This window comes from Kogia breviceps, chromosome 14 (assembly GCF_026419965.1).
Source record: "Kogia breviceps isolate mKogBre1 chromosome 14, mKogBre1 haplotype 1, whole genome shotgun sequence".
NCBI classification, from domain to species: Eukaryota; Metazoa; Chordata; class Mammalia; order Artiodactyla; family Physeteridae; genus Kogia; species Kogia breviceps.
Genome location: NC_081323.1, coordinates 1,700,163 through 1,711,768, shown reverse-complemented (window position 1 = coordinate 1,711,768; position 11,606 = coordinate 1,700,163). Strand labels below are relative to the sequence as shown.

The following is an 11,606-nucleotide window of genomic DNA, read 5'->3' as shown; positions in this document are numbered from 1 at the left end:
GGCCAACCTGTCAAGCTCACCACCAGATGGGGCGGGGCCTCTGGAGACCCCGCCCTCCCCGTCCAGGCAGGGGTCCACATCAGGGCTGGGGCCGGCCCCCCCCCCCGCCCCGCGATCTCCCCCACCCCTCGCCTTACCTTCCCTCTCCCAGGGGTGGCCCTGTGCCTCTGCACGGACGGGAGCCCGGCGTCCACGCTGCGCAAGTCCATCTGTGTCCAACATGGGGAGCCCCAGGCCGAGGACAAGGCCTGAGCTCGGCTTCCGGGCCCTCGGACGCGACCCACCGGGTCCTACTCTGGAGCACGCGGGTCCTACTCTGGAGCACGCAGGTCCTTTCTTGGAGGTGAGGCTATTTCTACCAGATTCGCTGGGTTTTAGACACTGATTCTAACAAGTAGCTCATAAATACACACCTCAGCGGAACCAGAGCTGAATCTCTGGCAGCAGAATCTACAACTGGAAAACTGGGAAAAATAGGCAAAACAAATACAGATAAATTTGTTTTTAATAAAGGAGTTAATTTTCTTTCAATCCTATATAAAACAATAGCAATTAAAAACTTCATTTTTGAAAGTAAAATATTTACATATGAACAAGTAACTGTGCAAAATTTACATGAAAAAATGGAAAGACAGGGATTTCCTAAAAGACAAAATAAAAGGTGTAACAGTTTTCAGGCGTTGATAAAAAATACTGATCAGCATTCAGTTCACACGCGCGAATAAAGTCTAACGTGAGAATTCACACGGAGAAAGCCGAAGTATTTACAGTCATAAAAGTACTATCCATAGACAATTTAATACAATAACCTCTGAAAATATAAAGAACCAATTAGTATATCTGTAATAAAAAAATAGGTACAAAGAAGGGGCTTTTGCTCTGGACGTCTGTAAAGCGAGTCCACAGCTTGCATACAGCCTCTTAGCAAAATAATTATAGCTACATAGCCGTCCTCACGTTGTGTGCCAAAGGTTATGTACAATTACTGACAAAATACACCAACCAGTTTTCAACACTTGATTCACACTGAGAAAGTCTTCTGATGATTCTTCTCAACTCTGATTTTATTTCATCTAAGTTTTTTCACTTTTAGCTAAAAAACAGTGCAAGTAAAATAGATTTATGCTGAAAAGGTTTTCATTTCTTTTAACTTTACAGCTTTACAAACGATAGTAAATAAAATGCATTTGTACAGATGCTGACCACACATTCAGAAGGAGCCCGTCGCCGGGCCCCCGCGAAGCAGAAAGGGCTGAGCCCCGAGGCGCAGGCGGACGGTGGGCTGCCTGCTCCTTGAGGGTCCTGAATGGAGGGCCGGGGAAGGGAGGGAGATAAATAGTCTAAAAAAATCAGTTTGCTTTGCCAACTGACTAATACAAAAATAAAATAAATGAAATGAGGTCATCGGCTGTAGACACACACCTCCGCAGTAAGTTGGGTTGAACTAAACCAAATGCACAAACGATGTAGAAACCGCTATGAGGTGACAGAGGGCAGCTACTTATTTGCTAAACGATTCCATCAGTTTTTATATATGGCTTGTTTGGCAAGAAGGCCACTCGATCAAAGATGAGTTAAGATTTAACTGTCCTTTAAGAGTACCCGTGGGCCTCTTGTTCTCCGTTACAGAAACGTGTTTTCCTTCATCCTGAAGAGTTGACTTAGAAACAGGAATATAAAACTGTTCCATTGTAAAGAGGTGGCTGTTTTTTAAACAACATCCCATTTGCTTGTTACAAAAAGGCGTAATCTGCAAATATAGAAAAAGTCCCCAGGCGTCTCCGTCCAAGAGGCCGCGACCGCGCTACTTAAGGAATGCTTTGTAGAGCAACAGTGAATGGCTTGTCTCGCGTTCGTTTTCTAAACAAAATATGAGGTCCCTGAGGTTGACCCGCGTGATCCTTTGTCGCGTGAACTGTCTGGGGGTTCCGACGCCGGAACTGCCTGGGACCGCCGAGCCTGGGCCCGAGCCCTGGTGACGAGAAAGGAGAAGACAGCCGAGTTAGTGGCGCGCAGAGGTGGGCAGGGCCCTCGGCGCTGGAAGGAAGGGGCAGGGCCAGGTGCCGCCCCAGGACCGACTCACGTTTCCCTACAGGTGTCCCAAGAAACCCTGGCTCTGGAGGAAGCCAGGCCTACCGCTGGAGCTGAAGTGCTTTACGAGTCCCTAACGGGAAGGGGTGAGAGCAGGGGGCACGCCGACCCTCCAGGACTGGCGCTCTCGGGCACGCGCTCGAGAACACGAACCCCGAGACTCCCCCCAGAGCTCAGACTCTGGCCCCTGGGGCACGAGGAAGGAAAAGGTGACGGCTCCTGCCCCAAGGGGACGGCGGAACAGCTCCGGGGCTTGCGGCTGGCGTCCAGGGACTCAGGTGTGCTGACGCTGTGCCCGCGGCGGCCGTGTCATCCCCGCTTCGCCGACAAAGGCACACTTCCCGAGGCCGCGAGCTCTAGACTCCTGGGCTGGGCGGGCTGGTGGCGGTCGGCTGGCTGCGCCGAGGGCTCCACAGTCACCACGTCGTCCACGGCCCGGAGGGGGCTCCCTGCTTCCCGGGGCTGACAGCGGCGCTTCGGCTGGCCCGCACCGCTCGGGGCCCAGCCTGGCCGGCCCGCGGGGGATCCGGGCGACGGCTGGGGCTCTGACGCCTGCCTGCTTGGCACAGGAGGGGTTCCGGGCGCTCTCCTGCCGCGTCGCCGCCCCTCAGCGGCAGCGTCCCGTGGCTTCGGCACGTCACCGCCGCCAGCCGACACTCGCGGGCATGAGCCACGCAACTCCCAACCGGAGAGTCCTCGGTTCTCCACTCGGAGTGAACGCTGAGAGTCTGTATTCTGATGGTTAAAGTCGCTCGTGTATATTTCAAGCGCAAACCTTACACTGGTATTTTTACAGCGTTTTCTCCAAGTTTAAGGTGGGAGCGATGAGCCCTGCGATGCCGGAGGAGGCGGCAGCACAGCAAGCAGCCAGCGGGTGGCAGGCGAGGCTGGTCCCTCCTGGGCGCTCAGGGCGGCTCAGGGCGCGCACGCCCCTCTTCCACCGTTAACCGCGTGTTCCTTACGCCCCCCTTCAGACACCCTCAACCACCGGGGTCCCTCCTCCAGACCAGTCCTCTGGTGGCTACTTTTCCGTGTTTGGAACAACTATTTGGGTTTTCTTGGCAGTTTCCCCCGAGTCTCCATAACGGCCCTAAAGGAGCATTTTGTGAACAAGACAAACAGCGCCCCTGAAAGGGGGTGATGAAAGCACACAGTTTAGAGGAGCCAGACGAGAACAGGGTTCCGTCTCCGCAGCCGGAGAGCTGGCCTGTGCCGGGGGCCCTGCACCACGGCGGGGGGGCCGCAGGCCGAGCCGAGGCCAGTGCCCGGCCAGACGGCTGGGGCGGGGCCGACAGGCGGCTGGGGGCGCCTGCAGGACAGACAGGGCGGCACCAGACCTCGGGGCTCACGGAGAGCAAGCGCTCCCTCAGCCACGGGCCGGGTGTCTTGCGTGACACTGGCTACAACTCTGGGCCACGTCTGACGTTCTTACTTTCAAAACAGTTCAACGGCCAAAACCAGCTGGGACAGGGGTGAGGGCTCCCTTCAGGCACAGCATTTGAAGCGGAAACTCAAGAAATCCCTGCGAGTAATATTTTAACGCGATCTCTTTTAGAAGTCAGAAGTGCTTCCACACAATCCGGACGGCAAGCGTTAGCACAGCCCACAGCCAGGGCCCCACTGCGCGCGTCTCAGGCTCCGAAGGTCACGACGCGGCCGCGCGTCCCCGTTCTACGGACTTGAACGAGAAGCCTACGTGCTCAAAGGCATCCTACTTGACCACTCAAATGACTTCCGATTTCATGGGGTGAGTGCCACCCTTGGATCGTACCGCCCTGGGGTGTCCCGGCCAGAGGAGGCGGTCACAGGAACCCAGAGGCCAGCCTGCGGGCGCGAGGACCAGTCCGGCCCAGAGCCCCGTGCGGGAAGCCTGGGGAAGCGGCCCTGGGGCACGGCGGCCGCGCGACCGGCAGTGACCTCAGGTGACGGAGGACCGCGGGGCCGGGCCGCATCCACCTTCAACAACGCTCGCGCTCCAGCAAGGAGGCCGATTCGGGGTGTTTTGCTTTCTATTTGCAGGCACTGGGGTTGGAGCGAAGCGACCGTGGACACACGGGTTACATTCCCCCGAGGCCGGCTTCCTCCCTGAAAGTGCCGTGTGACCATTCATCACGTCCTGGCACAGGACTGTCGAGAGGATGCAGGAAAGGAGGCTGGTGTCTCCTTTGAAGGCCGTCTTTCCACTGTCAAAAACACCACAACCAACCTGACAGGCAACAAACACTCGAGGTGAAAACCCAACGAAAACAATCACCTCCGTCCCAACCCCACCTGGCTCGCGGGGCCACTTCGCTGGGGCACCCAGGGCCGTGCACGACCCGCCGTGGCCGCTCGCCCGGTCGGCGGAGAGCACCAGCCCCTCGGGGACTGTCTCGGGGGGACTCGCACCACGGGGGCCCCGCTGCCGCCCCCCCCAGGGCCCCCTCGACAACAGTGAGAGGTCTGTGCCCACCTGTGCCCACCGGGGGCACCTCTAACCCGCGTGGTGTCCCTGCGTCCCAGACGGCGAGTGACGAGGTCACAGCGCCAACAGCACAGGCCCCCGCCGGCTTGCTCTGCCCTCTTCGTGCCGGCGCGGTCCCCACACTTGTCCGTGAAACGGAGCCCACGCCCAGCACAGGCAGCTGGAGGGCGCTGTGAAACGCAGCAGCGACGGAGCCCCTCAGGCACTCGGCTCAGGACAAGGGCCGCTCGCAGGAGGCTGAAGACAAGCTCACCCCGGTACCTCCCATCGTCTCCTCAAGAACCGTCCAGAACAGGGAGGGAAACACAGACCTACCCGGGGCACGGCATCCGCACAATGTGAGGATGGGGCCCGGAGCCCACGCGGAACGATGGTCCCGGGCGGGGCCCCCAGTGCCTCCATGAGGCCAAAGCACCAGAGACAGAGCAGGGGGGTGTCCCGCCAGAGCGGGCCTGGGGGGCCTAAAAGCGCACAGCTTCTGAGCCGAGTCCTTTGAAACCGGGCAGCGGCGGCGGGCAAAGAAGTAAGGCGGGGAACGCAGGGTCCAGCAGGCACAGGGCCTCTCCACCAGAGGACACTCAGCTCTCCTCACCCTCGGACAGACACCTGCGAAGCCACCGGGCTCTGCAGCACGGTCAGGAGAGGGCACCATCGGACGGCGAATCTCGTCAACACCCAGACCATGAAAATGCACAAGAGGAAGAGAAGCAGGTCCACAAAGAACCACTGCAAAATATCAGAAGATCAAACTCCACACGTATCAGAGACAAACCCAGTCTGGAAAAACAAGAAAACTGTAAGATGACGCTTTCAACAAAAAAAAATATACTTAACATTTGAGGTTATGAAAATCACCTTGAATCAAAACCTCAAAACTTAGGGGGAAAATGGATTGAAAACCAGAAAGAAATGAGAGTTGAATTGACACAAGAAAGAAATGAGAAAAAAGGACAAAAGTATCTCAGAAATTAATATAAACTGTAAGGTGCTCAGGGGAGAAAAGACCCAAATAAAAATGTAGTAAGAGGCAAAGAAGAAAGGCAGAGAAACAATAAAAATGAGACAAAAAACAAAAATTAAAGGGCCAGGGAAAAAAACAGGGGAAAAGGAAGACAACCAAAGGAGGACACGTACTCAGTCATCAGAGCCCCCAGAGAAGGAAGACAAATGTGCGGGCAGAGGTTAATACTCAAACTATAACAAGGAAACTTTCAAGAAACAGAAAACAACAAACCTACACACCGAAAGGGCATGTGGGCACCTGGGAAAATTAACCCATAAAAATCAACTTCAACTTCGACAGAGCCTCATAAAACTGTCAGCTTTCCAAGATAAAGAAAAGGCCTCCAGGTAAAAGGAGAAAATAAACCATCAAGACGAGAGAATTAACCTGGCATCAGGCTTCCCCAAACCAACACAGAAAGCAATGGAACAGCACTGAAAAATCACTGAAAGCAAGTGTGAACCAACATTTTTATATCCAGCCTAACTGTCCTCCAACACATCAAGGCCACAGAAAAACCGTTTCAACCTGCAAAACATCAGGGGACTCTGCACCTGAGCTTCGCGAAGGCTCAGCCACAGGCAGGGGTCGTCCCAACAAGGGAAGAGCGGGGGAACCTCAGAAAAACGCAGAAATAAGCATTTATAATATATAAACATGCAGCTGGTGCTACAGCAGAGGTGAGGAAGAGGCTGGGAAACGTCAAGTGCTGTGACGACGTAGAAGTGATGTTAACAAAGCACGAAAGGGAAAGGGACACAACAGGCTCCGGATGCGGCGCGGCCACCAGGGAGCCGAGGAGAACGCTGACGCAACCCGAACAGGAAACATACGTGAAAACCTGGGGCTGGAGACACCCAGAAACGCTCACATACAAAGGTAACCACTAGAGCACAGTTACAAACCTTCCTAAACACAAACAAAAATCTTAATTAAGGAGCAAAGACTACAACATCTCACCAAAAAAACACAGCAACTGTAAAAAATACACATCATCATAAAATACTGTGAACGAGTCACAAGCCACGTTGTCAGCTGTATCAATACAGATGACAGGCTTAACTCACCCGTGACAAGAAAAGGCTTTTCGACTGGACTCAAAAAACAAGACCCCACCATGTGCTCTACACAAGAGACATACCTAAAGGAAGGGCTGCAATTCAAGCAGAATGGAGGTTTTCCAGGCTGATGCAAACAGGAGAGCAGGGGTAACGGCCCTGACTGAGGACAAAGGAGACATCAAGCCCACTGGGCAAAGGCAGACACTTTTCAATGGTAAATATCACAACTCACGGTGAACATGTAACACTTACGGATTATTTATGTACCAAATAACACGGCAACCCCCATACAAAGCAAAAACTGCAGGAGACGCAAGGAGATAAAGACAGAAAACACAAGGACTTCCCTGGTGGCTCAGTGGTTAAGAATCCGCCTGCCAATGCAGGGGACACGGGTTCGATCCCTGGTCCGGGAAGATCCCACATGCCGCGGAGCAACTAAGCCCGTGTGCCACAACTACTGAGGCTGCGCTCTGGAGACCACGCGCCACAACTACTGAAGCCTGCATGCCCAGAGCCCGTGCTCCGCAACAAGAGAAGTCACTGCAGTGAGAAGCCCACGCACTGCAACGAAGAGTAGCCCCCGCTTGCCACAACTAGAGAAAGCCCACGCGCAGCAACAAAGACCCAAAGCAGCCTACAATAAATAATAAATAAATGAATTTATTTTAAAAAATAAAAAAAGACAAAAACACACCAACAACGGAAAGCTCTGGGACACCACATCCAGCACAAAACACATCACGTGGACAAAAATAAGCAAAGACACAGTGGGCGTAATCGGTAAGGTGCACCCCATATAAACCCAGCAAGTCCTACACCTTGCCCAAGAATTCGCCTTGTTCTCAAGCACCCACAGCACATTCACCGAAACTGAGCATCTCTGTTGCCCAAGAGATCAGCAAAATTACAAACTGCGGCAACACACGCCAGGAAGCTGTGGGGAGACAGGCCCTCTCCTTCACCACCGGCGGGTGCGACCTGACACGACCCTCCAGAGGGGAGCTCGGCAATTCCTAACGAAACTACCGACCCACTTACCTTCACCCCACAACACACCCCCCCAAGAATACGGCACCGTCCGTGCACAAGGGAGGGGGTCACCCAAGACACGTGGGTGCGGAGACGCACCCCGCCTGCTGGGGAGCATCGCCACGGAACGGCACAGAGCGCGCTCCACAAAACGCCAAGTGGAAACGGCCCGCCGCAGAAGGGCGCCGACGTTATGCTCCCTCAAGAGAGAGGCGGAAATCGCAAAACACACGCTTGTGTCTGAGGGGGAGGAGATGGCACTGCTGGGTGCAGTCTTTTGTACAGCTCTGGCTCTGAGAGCCCCCAAGATAAACCACCAAATGCAAGCGGGGGCGGGGCCCACACCGGAGGACAGACGGCAGCAGGAGAGCCCAGCTGTGCCGCTCAGAGGGGCAGCAGGAAAGGGCTCATCTAGGCAACTCTGCGGCGCTGAGGATGCGGAACTCGGGCGCGCTGCAGGGCTATGCACAGAAAGAACGGGGCAGACACGTGCTACTCTGGAGAGTCAGAGTAGCATGTCACTTCCTTCTCACAGGGCTTAGCAGTTCTGGATCTCCTTTTTATCTGCAAAGTAGGGTGGGACAAACAGCAAACCCACCGTGACGGTGACAGTCAGGCCTCCCACCTGGGACACGGGACAGCTTGGAGGGCCTGTCACGTCAGGTTGGACCCACGGCCTTCGGTACAGACACAGAAAACACAGGTGGGGCGGTGCACATATCCCCAGCTGTACCCCCAAGGGGGCTGGAGCAAGACACCCAGGGGCCGGAGCACACCGGTGCCCAGACCCGGTCCCTACACACGCGTCCCAACAAAAAGAACCGCGGCTCTGTGGAGAAACGGTCGATTCCACTGCTAGGGCAGGAAAAATATAAGGCAAGCCTGGAACATCTGTGACGTGAGAGAGTAAGAACCCTTCAGAAGGTGACAGGTTACGTCAGCAGGACAGAGGAGCCCGACCGAAGGGCTCGCAAGGACCAAGCAGGGCTGGCAGAATTCCAACCAGCAAACGGGGGACAGAGGAGGAGGAGAGCCCGTCGGCCTGCGGTCACCAAACTCGGGAAGCAGAGGTGCCAATGAGGAGAGACAGGAAAGGATGGTCCCTCAGCATTTCCCACAAGACACTTTCATGACAAAGGGACACAGATTTTCCGGCGAGATGCCCGCGACCCCCCGAACCACGAGCTCAAAGTGGTCACTCGCAGAGGGACACGCAGGCGTCCACGTGCCTCCTGATACGACGCACTGAGGACACAGCACCACTGGCGCGACATTCTAGCCAAGTTACACAACCTGGGTTTCATCAAGAGGAAGCCTAAGGTGAGCCCAAATTAAGAGAGCTGCTACCAAATAACCGACACACACTCTTCAAAGTGTCAAGATCGGGAAAGACAGGGAAAGACAGAGGACCCGTCCTAGACCAGAGGAGGCTACAGAGACATGGTGACCAAACGCCAGGAGGGGTACTGGATGGGGTCCTACATCTTCAGTGGAGAATGGTAACAATCAAATACAGAGAAAACATTTGCAAAGGACATATCTGGTTAAAAAAAAGAACAACTCATCCAAACTATACAGAGAACTCTGAAAACTCAGTAACAAGACAACAAACAACCCAATTTTTTAAATGGATCAACGATCTTAAAAGACCCCTCACCAAAGAAGCAGCACATGAAGAGACGTTCCACATCATGCATCAGGGGAGTGCAAGTTAGAGCCATGAGGCACCACTGCACACCTGTCAGGACGGCCAAAGTCCAGAACACCGACACCATCAAATGCTGGTGAGGGTGTGGAGCAACAGGAACTCTCACTCGTAACTGACGGGAATGCAAACTGGAGCAGCCCCTTTGGAGGACAGTCTGGCAGTTTTTTACAAAACTAAACATACTCTCACCATACAAACCAGCAATTGTGCTCCTTGGTATTTACCCAAAGGAGCTGAAAACTCATGGCCACACACAAGCCTGCACACGGGTATTTATAGCAGCTTTACATTCACAGTGGCCAAAACTCGGAAGCAACCAAGATGTCCTTCGGCAGGTGACGGATGAATAAACTGTGGTCCATCCCGACAGCGGAACATTATCCAGCCCTGAAAAGAGAGAAACGAGGTACCACGCCACGAGAGGACACGGAGGAACCTAGAATGCATTTAACTAAGTGGAAGAAGCCAGTCTGAACAGGCTACAGACCGTATGACTCCAACCTCTAAGACACTCTGGAAAAGACAAAACTACGGAGACAGGAGAAAGATCAAGGGTCGCCAGGGGCTGGGGGGAGGGAGGGAGGAACAGATGAAGCACAGGGGACGTTTAGGGCCGTGAAACTACTCTGTATGATACTGTAAAGGTGGATACAGGCCACCGTACATGTGTCCAAAGCCACAGAATGTGCAACACTGAGAGGGAACCCGAACGTAAGCTGCGGCCTCTGGTGGTGATGCAGTGCCCGTGCAGGTTCACCGACTGTAACGAACGCAGCATCCGGCGGGGGGCGTGCGTGACGCGGGAGGCTGTGCGGCTGTGAGGGGAGGGGGGAGGGGGGCGTGTGGGAACTCTCTGCACTTGCCACTCAATTTGACCGTGAATCTAAAGCTGCTCTAAAATATAAAGTTTCTTAACTTAAAATTAAATTCTGAAAGACCAAATTAAATAAGGTCTTTAGTCAGCAGTATCACACCCACGAGGTACGTCAGGGTGAGCTGAGCGAGGGATATACAGAAACTCTCTACTCTTCGTGTAACTTTGCCGCAAGTCTAAAGTTAGTTCACAATATTTTTTTTAAAGACACACCCGAAAGAAATAATCCTCAACTAAAAAAAGAAAAAGAGAAATTAAGCCTTAGCTCTGATGCAGAGGGGCACATGAAGGACTTTTTAAATTCCAGATTTCGTGTTAACTGTCACACGTACAACTCACAAGTACCCCTGAAGACCAAAATGAGGCACACCCAGCAACGCACGAAGCTGCGCCGCAGGACCTCTGGTGACGTGCACCCCTCCCACCGTCTCCTCAGGGGGCCTCCTCACCCCACACTCCTCCCCGTGCTCACACCCTCCCCGCCAGTACGGAAATACACCGTCTTTCTCTCTTCTTTAGAAAACGCCTAAGGCAGAAGTTAATCAACATGCCTTTCCCACGAGCCCTCCCCACCCCACCCCCGGCAGAGGGACCCCAGCGGCCAGAGTGGTTCGGGGACTGGTTACATTGAGCCGAAACAAACAAACAAGTATATTGAGAGTAAGGGGAACTCATGTTCTCTCTGTCTGTGAAGGGACTCGAAGATAAGGAAAGGAAGAAGGCTAGAAGCAGCCCTGAGGTCCTAGACTAGAATCTCAGCATCAACTGGAGCGCACAGTGTTGTTCCAGATACAGAAAGGGGCACACATGCACGTACGTGCACAGGCGCCTGTACACACACACACATACGTTCCAGGCTCTGACTGCTGGGGGCCTGGAGCAGGGACCCCCGTAGCGGTAGCGATCAGCACACACAGTGCTCAGACACTGGCCTCTAAACACCACCCTCCACCGCAAGGAAGCAGGCTCCCGGGCGCCGCTGCGGGTGAGGGCAGGGGAAGCACAAGAGGCACCTGGACACCTCTCACGCTTACGGGACGAGGGCGACGTTTCAAAAGGATATAGGAAACAGCTTGAAGAAGCTTCCACTGACCAAATCTAGAAATAACGAGAGCATTGATTACAACCCTCTGAATACAGCAGGAATCCATGCGTCCATACACAGTGATGAACGAATGCATGAATGAATGAGGACGGAGGGAGGGAGGGAGGGAAGCTCTTCTTCACAGCAGAAGGCAACCAGTAAATGTGGAAGGCGTGATGGAAACAGAGCATCAGAATCTGGCCCCCAGCCCGGCGGTCCTGGCGCAGCGGCAGTCATGCAAGGGTGCTGAGGCTGGGCGAGGTGTGATGGGAACGGAGCCCCCGCGTGA

The 11,606-nt window shown here is 54.2% G+C and overlaps 1 protein-coding gene across 1 annotated transcript in view; it reads right to left on the bottom strand.

Annotated features, from left to right (window-relative positions):
• Positions 1 to 486: 486 nt before the first annotated feature.
• Positions 487 to 11,606, bottom strand: part of TAF4 (TATA-box binding protein associated factor 4) — a 71,997-nt gene continuing 60,877 nt past the window's right edge. The window contains exon 15 of the mRNA XM_059036613.2: positions 487 to 1,972. Coding sequence (XP_058892596.1) covers positions 1,805 to 1,972 — 168 coding nt within the window. The 3' untranslated portion in view covers positions 487 to 1,804. The remainder of the gene's footprint in view (positions 1,973 to 11,606) is intronic.